The following is an 18412-nucleotide window of genomic DNA, read 5'->3' as shown; positions in this document are numbered from 1 at the left end:
AACTGGATTACGTACTGCACATTAATAAACTATTTGTTCAGTCAGAAAGAAAATGCATAAAATGACAAAACAAAAAAGAGACAGAGGGATGTATTTCTTATGAAAGCATAAAAGAGTAAAATGAAAGGGAGAAATGTGGAAAAACTAAGGGCTTTTGGACAATCAACTCCACGAGCTACCAAAAAAATAGAAAGTGGACCACTTAAAAAATATATATATTGTGTATGTATTTTCTTCAAGCATCTCAGAAAGAAAAATGCAAAAATTTCCTCATCAGTTCCAAATTCAACACAGTACAAAGCAAAGAAACTTTTATTACTATACCCGCACAATTAATGATTAAGTGTCTTGAAGTTTACCCTGGTAGCTTAAGACAATCAAGTATTAGTTTCCATAGAAAACCTGTTTTAACTTCCTAATCCTATTCAAAGGATAAAAGGGAGGGAAAAACTCAGTATGTGCTTATCACCGCAACTTCATTTCAAATGCCATTTTTGTCCTTGGGTGAATGTACATAACACTAAGCCATGATCCAGCAACAGTTTTCTATTTGGTTTAACTAGTATCATTTAAAGAGCATAATACAGGATAATGCTTTAACAGCTATATCTTATCTGAGACAAATTTAACTTTAAGATCACATGACAAGTAATGTACAAATATTCGTTAAGAACTTACCACTCTGTCAATCATCTTAAAGCGTCCACGTAACACACACAGCAATATTTATAACCAGAAACTGCAGTGACTGGTAAGTAGATACATTAGTTTGTTAACCTCTACCTGAAAACATGCTTTTTTCATTAAAAAACAAAACCCAAAAAACATAAATCTCGATTTATATGGTTTTACAATCAGGCCTTACTGAAGCAGCACAGACTTCATTTCCTTTCTTGCAGACAATATGCAGGAAGAAGAACCCACAAAGAGCATGCTGGCAATCTGACATATTGTACTATCCGGACTACAAATAAGTCCTGAAATTCATTTGAAGAATGTCAAGGAGTTACGAGAGAGATTATGTAGTGGCCTTGATTTTTATTTTTCTTTACCTAGAATTCTACAAATTCTAAAATTTATCAATTGATGTATCTTTTAAATAAACAGCACCAGTCTTGCCCATTGATACAATTAAAATTTGACTTTCTCAGTTCTTAGTTCACAAGTTTATTATGAAAAACACTGCAGTGCTCTTGTGCAGTAACATCGTCTTACAGGAGGGAGGAAAAAAAAAACAGTTCTGTTCAAAACAACTCACCAGGATCTGACAGTAACAAAGAACAACATGAGGCTGAGATTTGAGAAGGGGAAATAAACTGAGTGCAGACAAATCATACAATTAAATTAAACAGTATCCCTGAAAATAAACAAAACGATTTCAAAACTCACAAGTAGAGGGGAGGCCTTGGTACTTAATTTTAAAAATGTTCATTAAGCTCCAATGATTGTTTGCTGCTATTCTTATCTACAGTCATGCTGAGTAAAGCTATAGCTAAATGGAAGTTAAATTGTATTCACGAGGTGTTAATGTTTACATCTTATTATCTGCAGTCTCTCAGAGAAAGCAAAGTAACTACAAATAGCGCTATGCCAGAAACTGGTTTCTTGACCAACAATGTCGCTTCAGCATGCAATGAACTGGTTCATTCTAAAGTGGTCATGGCTGTTGATGACAAGAGGCTTTGTATTTTTATATGGCACATCTTTTTGGTCCGTGTGAAAACAAGTTTTTTTGAATGTTAACTATTCTCTGACACTTTGTGGAGTTACTGTTGCTCTTCCCATTTCCATTAGGTCAAAATATGGTTCATGGCAATACTGTACAAGTTTAAAATTTCGTTACAGGAAGTAGTCTGGGGTACGACGAGTAACATGTGGCTCGCCTCTGCGAGGTGCTGGGTCAAACTGCAAGCTGAAAAACAAGACATATTTGTTGTTTATACTCCAAGACATCAATGTACTGACAATTAAAATCAAGAATATTAGTCTTTGACTTTACATTTTTTAATAGTTTGTTTTTTTAAAAACTGAAGTATAATTGACTTACAGCACTGTTTTAGTTCCAGATGTACAACACAGTGTTTTGAAATTTCTATACATTAATTACAATATGATCTAGGTAAGTCTAGTTACCACCTGTCACCATACAGTTATTACAATATTACTATATTCCCCATGTTGTATATTTCATCCCCATGCAGATTTTTACACATTTCCCCCCCCATCCAATAACTTAATGTAAGAGAACCCTAATCATGCATTTAATAAGGGTCTTCTAGCTGCACACCTCCTCAAAGAACCAAGGCAACTTCAGCTAGAGAGGATATGCTTCTGTATATTTGTAGTTCCTTCTAAGACCATTTGAAAGAAGGATTCTAAATAAAGAAAGTTTAAATAGCCTAAGGTACTGTTACCTATCATCTCATCCTCAGGATATATTTTATTAACTCTACAATAAAAACATGGATTTAAAAGTTAAAACCCTAATAATTCATATTAGGATCTAGGTTTCTGTTGATGTGTTTCAAAGGAAACTTAAAAATCCAATTGGAATCTGGATTTAGCATGAGCTCTTGAACTGTTAAACTTCCTATTAAAACTAATATATTCAAATAATGGTAACCAACGACTCAAGTGTAAATACTTACAAAGAGTACTTTAGAGTATCATCAAGTTCCATGATTGCAGCTTGGTTACCGCAACGGTAACAATAGTTTGGAGCACTGAAAATCGTTACTACATTTCGGTCATGGCACCAGTTATATCCCTACAAGGAAAAGAACAGAAAAAAATCCCCTATTTTACTCCCTTATTTACACAACAAAATGTGACTTCTCTCAAGAGGGGAAAAAAAGATCTCCCCTTCTGCCCAAAAGGCTTTTTAAAAAGTATTGCTTTGTTTCTGGGTGATTTAATAATTTTCTGTACTCCACACAACTTTTTTTTTTTTCTTTTTGCTGTGCCGTGCAGCTTGTGGGATCTCAGATCTCAGTTCCCCGACCAGGGAATGAACCCAGGCCATGGCAGTGAAAGCACCGAATCCTAACCACTAGACCACCAGGGAACTCCTTCTGCCCAACTTAAAAAAAACAAAAAAAAACATGTATTTATTTTTTCCCAAAAGTACAAAAGTAGTCTACTATAAAAAGAAAATCCCTAAAAAAAATCACTAAACAGAAAAGGATAAGCTACTTCTTATATATCCGACTTTCGGTAAATAACAGCATTTCTTCAGCCTCTCTTATTGCAGCAGCCCTAAACATGATACAAGAATGAGTATATGGCCATTCCTTGTAGAGGCAGTTACATACTCCTGGAGACCAGAACCTTATTAAGGTTCAGTCTCAGTCAGTACAGGCATTACCTGTACTGCCCAAGGTACAAAGGAGAGGTGCCTCTAGGAACTCCAGCCTCATTCTCTCAAAGCCCATCTGAATACATGAGTTACTTTTCAAGTATTGTTCACAAATTTCTTTCCCTATCTCTAGCAAAGTCAGACTTTATTGATAATCACAATACAGTTGTATTAGTACTAATCTAAATAGGACCCTAATTTTATAAGTATGCTAATCAATGTTCTATGCTAAGAATTTAGCCCATTTCCCTTTAGCTTCTTCTTTCAAATCACCTGTAATCCTATCATCCAAAGGACCACTTAAACATTTTGGTGTATTTCTTCCCAAACTCTCTTCCATACATACACATGTTAAATACATGAAATAAAACTGAGACCATAAAATATTATTTTTCACTCTCCCCCATCTTACTTTCCCAGCCTTAAACCCCAAGCACTACTACAGTCATTAAGAATTCTCTGAAAACATTTTACCTGTGAATTTCATTTGGATCAAAAGTTTGAGATTTTAATTCTAGTGTGCATCTACTGAAAAGGCTCAGGCTATAATGGCAAATTCATCAGAAGAATACATGGCATGTTCTCACTATATCATATAATTTAAAATTTCCTAAGATCTTCCTTCATTTTTACTTAAAAAGCAAATCAGTCAAAGAATAGAACATACCTCCATCACCAGCTGATGAGCTCTAGACACCAACGTGAGGCCATTGGCATGATTAAATGTCTCAGAAATATCTTGCCCAAAGGTGTAACCAGCTCCTCGAGGAGATATACCCCAACCTCCACGGTCATCTGGATCTGACCATAGCAAGTCACACATTGGACCCTAAAAAGCAAGTTATATTTTAGATTGCCTTTTGCAAAATTGGTTAATATGTGATCTGAGTAATTCACCAAGAGCAGCACCCTACTAAGTCACTTTTTGAATGGTGTTTGCTGAAAATGGTAAAAGGTTTTGCAGATAGAGTCAAATAAATAAGAAACTATTTCCAGATGTCTTTAAGAGGCAGAGCCTACATCAATGAGTCCCAGTAGCAACAAGCCCTAACTAATTAATCTGCCTAGTGTATGCAAATTTCAATGTTAGGCAGTAGAGTTTAGTAACTAAGGCAGAAGCTCTTAAGACAACCAACACCTAGGTCCTAAACCCAGTCCCAGAGCTGTTGTGATCTTGGTAGGTTTCTTAACGTTAGCTTCTGAAGAATGCGGTCAACAAGAGTGTTCACACCACATGATCATTTTTGAGAATTAAACAAGAAAATACATACAATGAACTAAGTTACAATTAAATATTTCCTTTCTCTAAAAAGTTTTTTGAAAAGAAAAGATTTTATTACCAAAAATAAGGTCAATACCTCATGGGGAACTTCTTGTAGGCGATCAAGTGCTCTGATGTGATCCAGTGTATCTATGGATGGTGAGAGGCCACCATGTAGACAGAAGATCTGAAAAGAGTGGTTTACAACATTACCCTCATTTAAAATAAACTACAAACATTCTGGACTAAGCTGCAGGCTGTAGCCCACATCACTCGGCCCTGCTGGTGTTTCTGTGTTCTGCCAGAACCAGGCTTGTTTCTGCAGATCTTTCTTTCTTGCCTCCCACTCTAAACTATGGAATACACTCCCTTTCTTCCTGATAAACCATCCCTACTGCACCCAAATCCCAATCAGCTCTTCTAAGAAAACATTTCCCTGACCTTACCCTCATCATAGACAATTATCTTCCTTCTCACAGAATTTCCTTGCAGTTTCTTATGTGCACTGCTCTACTGGGACCAGTAAATAGCTAATTACATCTCCCCAACATGTCCAGAAACAGCCCAAGAGGATGGACAGGCTACATCTTCCATCCCCCTGTGGTCCCAACATATAGTTCAGTGCCCCTCACAAAGAAGGCACTTCAAAGAAAAACCTCAAAGGGATGTGAGGATGGAAAAATAAGTTACTGTCACCTAAATTAAGAAAGCAGATTCTTGAAAATAATCGGCAATGTAAGTTTTAAGAAGACCTACATACCTGCCCATCCACCAAGGCAGTGAGAGGAAGATAGTCAAAAAGATCTGTAAAATATTTCCAAACATTTGCATTTCCATACTTCCGTAAACACTCATCATAGAAACCATATACTTGTGTGATCTGTCTGCTCTCATGATTTCCTCGAAGAATGGTGATGCGTTCACGGTAACGAACCTGAAACAACAAAGTTGAAAACAACATGAACGTCTGGCTCTTTCAAAAACCAAATAAAAATCAAGCAAACATTCTACAGGGAAATACAGAATTCCAACTTTGCTGGAAAAAGCCTCCCACACCCCCACATCACACAAAAGTGAAATCACACCTACAGATCATTTATCCCATGGGGTATCTGCCAACCCCATTTCAACTAAAATCAAACTCTCACTACCACCAACTTTATCCCACGCATAATCATCAGCTGCAAAACTCCATCCATGAGTTTTTTAATTACATTATACAGCAACCATTACAATCCAGTTTTAGAACCTTTCCATTAACCCAAAAAGATCCCTTGTGCCTGTCTGCAATCATTCCCGACTCCCACTCTCAGCAACTACTGATACTTTGTCTCTTGAGATTTGCTTTTCTAGAAATTTCATATAAGTGGAATCAATACAATATGTAGTTTTTTTGTGTGTGTGGCTTCTTTCACTTAGCAGAATATTTTTTAGACTCATCTGTGAATGGATCAGTGGTCTGTCTCATCTTACCGCTCTGCACAGTATTCCATTGTATGGCTATACCGTATTTTGGTTTTTTATTCACCAGTAGACTGAACATTTGGATTGTCCGCAGTTTTTGGCTATTATGAATAATGTTGCTATGATCAAACCACACATAAGAAGTTTCTCTACGCATATATGCTTTCATTTCTCTTGGACAGATTGCTAAGTTTCTAATCTCTTCAACAAACTCACTAACATACGGTATTATACTAGCCTTATTGATGAAAGCCATTCTAATGGGCCTGATTCTGACTTTAATTTGCATTTCCCTGATGACTAAGGTTTGAGCATCTTTTCATGTGCTTAATTAATGACCATTCATATATCTTCTTGGGTGAAACATCTATCCAAATATTTTCTCCACTTAAAAATTATGTCTTGTTATAGGTTTTAAAAAAATATATATGAATACAAGTACTTTTTTCTTAGTGATGTCTTTTGAAGGACAAAAAATCAATTTTTATGAAGTCTAATTTATCAGTTTTTTAATGGCTTGTGTTTTTGGTATCATATCTAAGACATCTTTGCCAAACCCAAGGTTACAAAGATTTTCTATGTTTTATTTTAGAAGTTTCACAGTTTTAGCACTCATATTTAGATCTATGATTGACACTGATCCATTTGTAAGGTATGAGGTAGCTAACTTCATTTTTTGCAATATGGATGCCCAACAGTTCCAGCACTATTTGCTTAAGTTTCCTTTCCCCTGTATTAAGCCTGCTAGGGCTACCATACGAGGTACCACAGACTGGAAGGCTTAAACAACAGAAATTTATTTCCTCACAGTTCTAGAGGCTAGAAGTCCAAGATCAAGATCAAGGTGTCAGCAGGGTTGGTTCCTTCTGAAGGCATCTCTTCTTTGGCTAGATAACGGCCATCTTCTCCATGTGTCGTCTCATCTTCCCTCTGTATGTGTCCTAATCTCTTCTTATAAGGACACCAGTCATATGGGATTAGGGGTCACCTGTATGACCTCATTTTACCTTAATTACCTCTTTAAAGGCCCCACCTCCAATACAGTCACATTCTGAGGTACTGGGAGTTAGGACTGCAACATATGAATTTGGGGAAGGGGTGGTGGTGGCACAATTCAGCTCATAACACATTCAAACATAAACTCTTAAAGGCAGCATATTTATTCCTCCTCTGAGCACTGGGATTCATCCTGGGCTTTAAGTGCAGGTTAGCTTGCAAGGCTGCTTTCATAGCATCTAGTCACTGCAGAAACTTTCCATCATTTAATCCAACTCCTTCAATTTACAGATGCAGAACATAATGACCTCCAAAAATGTTTTGTAGCACTTTACATGATTCAGACCCATAGCTTCATGAACACTTACACTTTGTTAATTGCCTAAAATTTAGCTCTTGCCAAAACCACATCTCATTGCTTCTCTAGTACTAGAAGATGCTGACAGCCATCTTACCATTCTACATATTCTTTAAAATAAAATCATCTCCCCAAAAGTAAAGTCAAATAATTTCTTTTAAGGGAGAAAGGTCATCTCAAAAAAGCTTTTTACCGTTTTGTGTTTCACCTTCAGATCTCTGTATATCTCCCAGAGCTACAACTGGTATGAAACAACATGCTTTCTTTAATTATCATTTCTATTGTTCTAGATTATGTCATGTTTAATGGCTGCAAACTATTCCATTGAGATAAACCATAATTTAGATATTCACTTACCATTAGATATTTATATCAATTCTTTCTCTGATATTTAAGATACTACAATTTATGTTTTCATGTAAGTAAAGCTCTCTTCCTCTTGAACTTCTTCCTCTGCACAATTATACGATTATTGTGTCAAAGGATATAAACATGCCAATATTTGAAATATTTTGCCCCTTTAAAATACTTCAAAAATATCTAGAAAAATAATTATATTACCTCTCATATCCCAAATTACTGAACTAAAATTTCTATTTAATCAGCTTTCTAGCATTTTTAAATCATCTGACTGAGGCATTTTCTTCCTTAGAAAATAACCTTCTTGTTTTTATTCTGTACCATTCCCTCATTCAGAATGAAGATAGACCTATGATTTATTAAGTCCCAAACCTGAATATCTAAATTCCTAAATGTGGGGATTTATTCTAAAAGCTAACATGCACATGCAGAAAACCACAAATCACTGGGAAAAAAAGGACATTCAAGAGGACTGCCATACCCAATTCAAAATGATCAAACATAAAATTGAAATTACCTTAAGAGCTACAAGCAGAGTAACTGTTTCAACTGAATAATATCCTCTGTCAACATAATCTCCCATAAACAAGTAATTTGTATCTGGCGATTTGCCACCAATTCTAAACAGTTCCATGAGATCATGAAATTGCCCATGCACATCTCCACAGACAGTGACTGGACATCGAACTTCTTGCACATTGGATTCTTTTGTCAGGATTTCTTTAGCCTACAGATAGAGAAAAATAAACCAAGACATTTCACATTAAACAACATTAACAAAGATATGTTTAATTACACATAAGATATGTTTAAGTTACCCTTAATACAGCTTTAAAGGGCAGACTCAGCATAAGATCAAATTGCAAACAATTACAATCCCATTAAAATAAGAGGGCAAGACGATGCCTGGAACCTATTCACCAGCTATCTCACCTCTGATACCTAGAAAAAAAAACATGTATCAAGACACATAGTCCCATTCCCCTCATCAGTATCATGAGTTTTAGATCTATCAGTTGCTGTGTAAGTGCTAAAGAGATCATTATTAGCAGCCATATAAGATCAATGAAAATGGAGCAAGACACTCAGGTACCTAGTTCCCTAGCTTTAGAGTTCTAACTACAATGCACTCTAGGATTCCAGGCTACGAGGAGAGATTTCTTAGTCCTACTTTAAAAAAAAGATTTTTGGAAGACATTAAAATTTTGTCTGTATTTTGGGTTTTTTACACTCTTTATATCAAAACATAAACTTCTTATTTTACAATTGTGACTATTCAATATACATGGTTTTTATGCTGCTTTCAGAAAACTGTTTGGCATCCTATGCATTCCCCCATGTAACCACAAATTCAAACATCGAAACATCACTTTTAAGAGCAACATAATATTCCACTCAGTAGAAACTCTTATTCATTTCAACACACATTTATTGATCATTTACTGTATGCCAAAAACTGTAAAGAGAACTGGGAGATAATCATTCGTTTGCTCAACCATGAGTGATACTTTGTGCCAGGCCCTGTGCTAGCCCCTGGAGGTATAGTGAACAAGATAAAGATAGATCATTCCCACACTAGGGCTGGGGAGGGGGTACAGGGGAACGATCACAAACAAGTAACCAAGTAACAAAGTACAGACTGTATTAAGTGCCATGGAAGAAAGGGAGACAGTAACTGGTGGAGGCCACTTTTTAAGATATCACAACAAACAAGACAGCCGATAAACGTACACAGTGGAGCAGGAGAGGCAGACAATAAAAGATCATTACAAAAGAAAGGGCCAAGTGCTAAGACATGCTAGAGTAAGCAGCAGTGTTCGGGGCTCACAAAAACTGAGAGCTATGAAAACTGCCTGAGGTGCAAATAATGGGCGGGGGCTACAGAAACGGGATGGGAGTAGGAAACCGGAGGACATCAAACACTGGCAGATGCAATTATGTGTATAAAGTCCAAGGAGTTAAGCAGAAAAAGTTAACATGGCTAAAGCATAGCATGCAAGAGTAGAGAAGAGAGCAGACTGGGGTGGGGGCAGGTTAACAAACTACCCTGGTTTTTAGCACTGATAAGTCCTGTATCCCAAGAAACGCCTCAGTTGTACCCAGGCAAACCATGATGACAGTTGGTCACCCAGCTAGGAAATGTAGGAGGAGAATGGAGCATGGATATGGACTGAAAACGAGTCTAATCAAAGTAGTATTAAAGGGCTTCCCTGGTGGCGCAGTGGTTGAGAATCTGCCTGCTAATGCAGGGGACATGGGTTCGAGCCCTGGTCTGGGAAGATCCCACATGCCGTGGAGCAACTAGGCCCGTGAGCCACAGCTACTGAGCCTGCGCGTCTGGAGCCTGTGCTCCGCAACAAGAGAGGCCGTGATAGTGAGAGGCCCGCGCACTGCGATGAAGAGTGGCCCCCGCTTGCCACAACTAGAGAAAGCCCTCGCACAGAAACAAAGACCCAACACAGCCAAAAATAAATAAATAAAAATAAACTAACAAAACAAAACAAAACAAACAAAAAGTAGTATTAAAACAAAGATCCACTGGCAGAAAATTTGATTAGTGAATTAAGGATTTCAGAGGTAGGGCTGTGGATATGGATATCTGAGGTGAAGTAGAGCTTAAAGGCCACCCACCAGTATTCAGGGACCAATCCACCGACCAGTCTTGCCTAGTCTCCTTCCAAAACATCTCAATCCATATGCTTCTATCTTCTTTGCCAATATCCTGGTCCAAGCCACCATCAACTAACCTGGATTACTGTGCTAGCCTCCACAATAAACTCCCTGTTTCTAGTCTTCCTGCCTCCAATTTAATTTCCATGCAACAATCAAAGTGACAGTTTAAAAAATTATCACCAGATTCATTTTATCCACCATTGTCTACACAGCACCTCGCTAAAACAATGCCCCACACGCTTAATATATATTTTGAGGGAATCAAGAACTTAAACTGAGACAGCTCATCTTTAGGGAGAGTCATGGATGTCTGCCAGGACAACAGCATCAGTACGGACCTGGAAAGTGGTACCAAGTTCTCTGGAGAATGAAGAAATAACAGGTAATAACCATAAGGAAAAATGTCCAGGTATCTAGGTAAAGGACAGAAGCCTGAAAAACACAGGGAATTTTATCCTCAAATAGAAGGATGCAGAACCCATCCACCTGGGAGGGCTACTAGAGAAGGTTAAAGGATTCCTCAGGGAGAGTCAGTTAAGTCAAGAAGGTAAAAGTAATTTGTTCTGAGAATGGGTTTAAAGTGTTTTACTTCATGTATCTAATCAACATTTATTGAGCATCTTCTATGTGGGATCAGCAGTATGGAATGGTGTCCCAGAACGTACAGTGGGAGGCTGGGTCAAGGGAAGGCAACACACTGCAATATGCGGGTGAAACTATCTTAAGAGAATTGTTGCTAATGAGCCATTGCTCATTACATTTTGAGTGACAACCAAGGATGTCAAGGACTGGTTTTAAGGTAGTGGTATGCAACCTTAGCGGCACATTAAAAAATCACTTGAGAAGCTCTTTAAAAATATCCAGATGCCCAAACTACTCCTCTCCCAATTAAGTCAGAATCTTTGTCTGTGGGATCCAAGCGTCAATAATTTTTTTAAGTCTCCCCTCCCCACCCTACACTAGTGCTTTCTTAGGGGCAGCCAAGTTTAAGAACCACTATTTTCAAGTCTCCAAACATTTTGGGAAGCCTATTTCAGGACACTTACCAACCACTGACATCGCAATATTAGTTATTAATTTCATCTAACATTTTTAAATTTAGAAAAAATTTCCACTGTGTTTCAAAAGGAGATATTTCTTAAGAAATACATATAATCCATCTCTCTACAGTAATTCCAACTTCCCAATTTATTATTACTGAAAAGCAGAAGTTCACTAGGCATATTCCATTACTAAACCTGTTTGGAATTTATACCAGGCCAGATGTTTTCAGCACCTAGTACATACTAATGAAAACAGCTATGAATGAAAAGATAGGTCCTCCTTAAAAGAAATTTGTAGGACTCCCCTGGTGGCTCAGTGATTAAGAATCCACCTGCCAATACAGGGGACGAGGGTTCGAGCTCTGGTCCAGGAAGATCCCACGTGCTGCGGAGCAACTAAGCCCGTGCACCACAACGACTGAGCCTGCGCTCTAGAGCCCGTGTGCCACAACTACTGAAGCCCGCGTGCCTAGAGCCCATGCTTCACAACAAGAGAAGCCACCGCAATGAGAAGCCCACGCACTGCAACCAAGAGTAGCCCCCGCTCGCCACAACTAGAGAGAGCCCGCACGCAGCAACGAAGACCCAACACAGCCAAAAGTAAAAAATAAATAAGTTTATTAAAAAAAAAATTTTTTTTTAAAAACACACTTTTTGAGTTTTTGTCTCAACTTATCAGCTCTCAGATGATGACTACACAAAATACACTAGTCCCAGAACACCACAACAAAAGACTGTAGACGTCCTTACTAAAGATTATTCTAGTCAGAAAAACTAATCATAGCATAGCTTCTCTCAGACATCTCTTTTTCTATCACAGGAGTCAGGCCTTATAAATCCCAGAAGCACCTAATAGCACCCCCCTCTATGGGTCACCCAATGGGACCTCTAATGAGTCACCTTTAGTGCCTCCAGGCCTTCACCAACCATCAGTTGACGCGGAGCAACTAAGCCCATGTGCCACAACTACCGAGCCTGTGCTCCAGAGCCCGCGAGCCACAACTACTAAAGCCCACGTGCCTAGAGCCCATGCTCCACGACAAGAGAAGCCACCGCAATGAGAAGCCTGTGACCCACAACGAGAAGCCCGCACACAGCAACGAAGAGAAGCCCCCGCTCGCCGCAGCCCGCGCGCAGCAACGAAGACCCAACACAGCCAAAGAGAAATAAATAAAAAATAAATTTATATATATATATATATATATATAAAAAATTTTGGTTGAATGTATTCCAAAAACAAAAGTACACTGTCACAGTTAACAGTATCACTGACACTCCATAACCTGTGTGAACTACGCTTTGCGTGACTATCTAGGTAATCTAATGTTTGTCTTCCAGGTGCACTCTAGAACAAAGGTTCTCAACCTTCTTTCAACAACAGAAAGGTAAAAATTCCCATTGGTGGTAGTAACTAAATGACTAAGGCAGAGGTGGGGACAGGGTGTGCCAGAGTGACTGGCCAGCTGGTCACGTACAGTTTAGAAAATACCCAGATGCAGATATGTCTCTGTCACTGCTTTGTTTATCCATTCCAAACTACAATACCAATAGCAACCATGTATTGTGAAGAAATTAAGCTGTTAATCCCAGATTGCTCTTCACAGTTTTTTCAGACCCCACCCCCACCCGCAGCCATTTACTGGCAACCAGATCTCTGTCAGCCTCTTCTACAACTTCTGCTCCAGAAGCTGAAAGCAAGCCTATTTTAAACAACAAACAAAATCTTTCCCCTTCCCAGTTCTAGTCCATTTCAGATCTCACTTGTGTAGGAGAGAGCAGGTTGAGGGTTTTTTCAGAAAAGGATGGTAATGTGAAATGGGTAAGGAAAAAGGTAAAAATAAGAAGAACAGGTCAAAGTATAAAGAAAACGGTAAGGGGTGGGGGGTGGTTCTATGCCACACATAACTTTTCCTACCTCTCCTCAGCACCCTCAAAAAAGACCCCTCTCTGGGACTTCCCTGGTGGCGCAGTGGTTAAGAATCCACCTGCCATTGTACAGGAACACGGGTTCGAGCCCTGGTACGGGAAGATCCCACATGCCGCGGAGTAACTAAGCCCGTGAGTGCGCCACTACTGAGCCTTCGCTCTAGAGCCCGCGAGCCACAACTCCTGAAGCCCGCGCGCCTAGAGCCCGTGCTCCGCGACAAGAGAAGCCACAGCAATGAGAAGCCCGCGCACCGCAACAAAGAGTAGCCCCCACTCGCTGCAACTAGAGAAAGCCTACGTGTAGCAGCAAAGACCCAACGCAGCCAAAAATAAATAAATAAATTTACAAAAACAAACAAAACACACCAACCCTCTCCACCATGCGTCAACCCAAACCCAATGTCTCCTGGTTTTCCTAGCTTATCTCCTCCAAACTAAACAAGCAATACTCCACAGGTAACCGACAAACCTGACTTACAATGAGATAGAGGAAAAAAAGAACACCAGACTACTGTTAACTCAAATGCTGTTCCAGTGCCCATCATTCTTTCTATAGCATGAGTTTCACCTTAGTCCTATTGCCCATATTTGCAGACACAGAACTCTTGGCTCTGATAGAGAAAACAAAGGCAGAGTGGGGCAGGGGGTGGGGGGAACTTGTGTGTCTGAACAGAAGAACTGTTCACCTTTTTGGTGTTTCCTCATTAAGTCAACTCAAAACCAACTGCACTACCGCTTCATGCCTGGGAGATCAAAGAATACACACAGGCAAACAGCCTTGACTGTGGAAGCTATGAGGATAAAAAGAAGGGCATTTTAACAAGCTTAATGAACAATATAAATGTCAGTTACACTTTATTAGAATATTTTAGAACTCGGTCTCTGGATCATGATTTACAGTATCTGAGAATACATAGAAAATTAACTGAGGTTTATCATCTCACTTATCTTATTTGAGAGACAAATGCAGTTAGCCACGTCCAACATTGAAAAATAAGTCCTGTTTCCTCCTCCAGGAGAGAGTGGGACAACAGTATGTGACGTGAATAGGAAGCTTTAAAGAACAAATATGCTTTCTTTTACAGAGCTGTTGATTCTACAGTTCAGTCTGGCCCCAATTCATCTGCGTCTTCATTATTAACACTACCTCAAAAAAGAGAAGGGGGCTGTGAAGCAAGGCTAAAACATTGGGATTACAAACCATAAACCTAGGCAATCTCAATTTAGCCCCTGTAGTCAAGTCACTTTATCTTTCTGAGCTGTGGTTTCCATCTCTAACTGAGGATAATTGTCTCATAAACCTGTTAAGAGAACTGTGTATGTGAAAGAATGATGAAAACAATATTCTGTATCATGCTCCCCCCACAACTGCTTGTTCTCAATATTCAAATTACCTTTATGGAAATAAGCCAAACCACCTTTTAAATTAAACACACATACAGACTCAAATATATTACCCATTTCATATAGGAATTTAACCTTGGTCAAGTACTTGCAGGTCATCCAACTAGCAGGAAGACTCATACTGCATTTTATTTATAGTGCTTGTAGAGCAATGGAAAACAGCATACCTAGGTAAAGAACTCCTTTGGAAAAAAAAAATCTGGCTATCAAACAACATTCTCCACAAGTTTGGTAAGACATGAAAGCACAAAGCCAAAAATCATACCTAAATGAAACCACTGCTGAACATAACAAAAGACTGTTTACTATGGTTAAAGCAAAAACAAGCTGATACTATTTACTTCTTCCCATAGGTAGATGGAAACATACCAGTCCAGTTATACAGGTGTAGCAAATGACTACAGAGCTGTGACTATAGGCAAACTGCTTCACTCACAACAAATTTTTAAACAACGAACAAATTATGATCCCCAAAATGACAAGGTATATTGCACACACAACAACCCTGTCTTTGATATAGACTTTAATCACATCTTGGGGGAAAATAGCTTAACTAATTAATAACATAAAAACCATATCCACCCTTGTCTATAAACACACTTTCCTTCTTATAATCAAAGGAATTATCAACTATTACCAAATAGTTATCTCCACCAAGTATCGTTTCTTTAAAAAAAACTATTATAGTAATGAGAACTTTTGCTTCACTAAAAAGATTTGTACAAAAGATGTTTCAAGTCATGCACCCTAACTTATCCCATATACCTAAAAAGCTGCCTTCAAATTAACTTAGTTTGGAAGGTTAATAATGCTCCAAAAGTTGGAATACTTACAAGTTAAAAACAGTTTGAAGGCTGTGTGATAGCCCCCCAAAAAGATTCGTGTTTTGGAAATCTAGCTTCAAATATTTTCTCCTTTTTTTTTTGGCTCTAAGAATTAAAATCTTGACACAGTAGATGAGCAATGGAGATTTCAGCATAAATTGATTAACCTCACTACATCTTAGTTTTACAAACACGTGGCAAACAACGACCATTTACCAGATGGATCAAGCTTCAGCCACCCCACTGTAACTCCAGTATTACCTTCTGTTGTCTCCAGCACAAACCCTCTACTTCTGTGTTCCATCTACTACTGACTTCCAACTACATTCAGACTCCTTGAGAATAAGCATGATTATTTTTCACTGCTTTTCATTCATCTCATAAAAGTAAGCAATCTTGGATATCCAGTAAGTATTCAATATTTAAACACAAAGTACTAATTTAAAATGGAACTGTATAATCTAAGATTAGAAGGAACCTTGGAACATATATTTTAATTCTAGTTTATAGACAGGAAAACGTGGACCAAGTGAAGTGGTTGCCTCAAGGTCAATCACAATTAGTTAGTGGCAGAAAGAGGACTAGTGTCCAGTTCTAACTCACAGTCCAGTGGTCTTCCAATTACATCACTGCTCTCTTGCGATGTTTTCTACACAAATAACTAGTCATCTAGCCAACTACTGACTCAAGGTCTTAAACAGAGTAAAAACTCAACCTTAGGAGTCATTAAAATCATCACTTATGGTACCTAGAAACTAAGACCTAAAACTATACATTAAATAATTTTTAAAAGCCTATTTCTAAACCTTTAAAATAAATATTATCCTCATTTGATGGAAGCAAATTAAGGATCAAGAAGCAACAAAAGACTCTACATTGCTACCATTAAAATTCAGCTCCAAAAAATGATGTGCCACCTCATCAATAGGAGAGTTTTGTCGAAGCACAGGATAAATAAATCTGAGTTAGACTAACTTAAATTGCAATTATTCACAGAATAGTTTCTGAAAAAGCCGGTTTTAGGAGCATATACATCAAACTCATGAACCTAATTCTCACATCAAGCCACAAACAAGTCAGCATAATTGCTTTCTAATAACTCTTCACTAATACAAAATGCTAATATGATATTCCACAATTCTGTGGAACTAAAAAGAAATGCTGCAAAGTTAATTTTGAAAAGGTAAATTGAAACATTCATGGTGGACCTCATCATTTTCTCTATTTAGGAAACTGAATTATAAGACTAAAACCCAACAGGCTATCTGTTTCCCCAACTCCTTGGAAAAAACAAATCAGAATTAGGTAATTTAAAACGGACTTACTAAAATAGACTACAACATTCCATTTTCAACACCTGTGAGATAAATTATTTAAACACTAAGCACAATATCTGGGATACTGTAAAAGCTCAATCGACAACTATTCTTATCATTACTACCATTATTTAAAGTCACAAATATACAAACAACTTTTCCAAGAAAGAGCCAGAATACAAAATTTGCTCTTATAGTTTACGTTGCTCGTTTTAAAAAGAAATGGCAAAATGCCAAGTACGTTAGACTTAGAGAAGCGTTTCACACTACCCCATTTGAGTCGGCATATAAATCATAAACTGACACTTGATTTCCAATCCCAAAGTTCCTTATGTAGTATGACTCACCAAATTCTCCATTTCTTCCAACTATGAAAAATAAGTTATACTCCTCCCTATGACTACCACCATGACATTCGTAGAAACTAGGTTAAAAATTCATTTTGACATTCTTTAAAAACACGCTTCAAATAAGTCTCTGGAAAAGATATCTCGGTGAGTTTAACACAAACCACCCAAGACAGTACTAAAGCTGTGTGACCTTTAGAGAGGTCCTAGGATCTGGTCTATAAGCTTGACGTTCGGGGAGCTTCTGGACAGCTCTGGACCTAAGAATTAGGTCTGAGTACAAGTAAAAAGCCTCTTACTCACCTGAGTCCCAGGCCCCACTCCCAGGCCATAGAACTCAAGTCCTCTTACCTACATCTCAAAACCGTCCCCAACCCTGACCCACAGGGTCTCCGCTCCCCACAGCCACCTCGCCCCGTGCCAAGGCCGGGAAGCTCTGAAGCCCCGGAGTTGGGCGAACGGCGCCATTTTAGGCGGCGGTGGCAACGACAACCAATCCCTGCGCGGGAGGCAGAGGGCGCCGGGTCGCCCGGGAGCCGCCGCCGGGCCGCGCCGGGCGCCGGTCTGGGAGGCTCGGGGGGCCGGGGCCTCCGCCATGTTGCACCCTCCCCATGGCCGCCTCCTTCTCTGCGGGCTCGGCCCGCCGCGGCTCCCGCATCCGAGGTGCAGCTCACCTTCTCGCAGAGGCTCTTGACCTGGGACTCGGACAGCTGCTTGCACTCGTTCAGCTGCTCGACCCACTGGTCCAGCTCCTTGGTGAACACCTTCTCGTCCATGATGCCACCCGCCCGAACCGGCTGCCGCTCCGCTCTCCTCCCGCGCCGCCGCCCGCACACGGGCCACAAGCACACGCCGCCGCCGGTTCCCGGGGTACTTGTGCGGGTACTGGCGGTTGCTCGGCGCTAGCGCTGGCCAGCTGGCTCACCCCTCCGTGCTCGGCCACCGGCCGCGGCCGTCCTCCACTCACTCTAGCCCCGGAGCTCTGCTCTCTGTAATGGCGGCCGCCGGCGTGGTGACGTCACGCCCGGCGTCAGGAGGCGGTCGGGTAGAAAGGCCAGGACCAGAGCTGCGCAACTGCAGCGCCA

General features: G+C 39.5%; 1 protein-coding gene across 1 annotated transcript; it reads right to left on the bottom strand.

The window, feature by feature from the left end:
* Positions 1–1151: 1151 nt before the first annotated feature.
* On the bottom strand, positions 1152–18315 carry PPP2CA (protein phosphatase 2 catalytic subunit alpha). Its single transcript, XM_082454797.1, has 7 exons — positions 18002–18315; positions 8312–8521; positions 5377–5550; positions 4714–4803; positions 4023–4184; positions 2649–2767; positions 1152–1912 (listed from the first exon to the last, which is right to left on the bottom strand). The coding sequence occupies exons 1-7, from the start codon at positions 18101–18103 to the stop codon at positions 1840–1842; spliced, it is 930 nt and encodes a 309-aa protein (XP_082310923.1). The 5' UTR covers positions 18104–18315; the 3' UTR covers positions 1152–1839.
* Between the last annotated feature and the right edge of the window lie 97 nt (positions 18316–18412).

This window comes from Balaenoptera physalus (genome assembly GCF_965194825.1).
Source record: "Balaenoptera physalus genome assembly, chromosome: 3".
In the NCBI taxonomy this organism is placed as follows: Eukaryota; Metazoa; Chordata; class Mammalia; order Artiodactyla; family Balaenopteridae; genus Balaenoptera; species Balaenoptera physalus.
Note: the sequence above shows the minus strand (reverse complement) of the source record. Positions and strands in the feature narration are given on the sequence as shown.

Excerpts from the sequence above, each read along its gene's own strand:
- PPP2CA (XM_082454797.1), bottom strand. The coding sequence starts at position 18,103 with ATGGACGAGAAGGTGTTCACCAAGGAGCTGGACCAGTGGGTCGAGCAG. Across the intron at positions 2,768-4,022 it reads CTCATCAGCTGGTGATGGAG|GGATATAACTGGTGCCATGA; the intron begins GTATGTTCTATT and ends TTTTCCTTGTAG. Across the intron at positions 1,913-2,648 it reads GATACTCTAAAGTACTCTTT|CTTGCAGTTTGACCCAGCAC; the intron begins GTAAGTATTTAC and ends CTTGTTTTTCAG.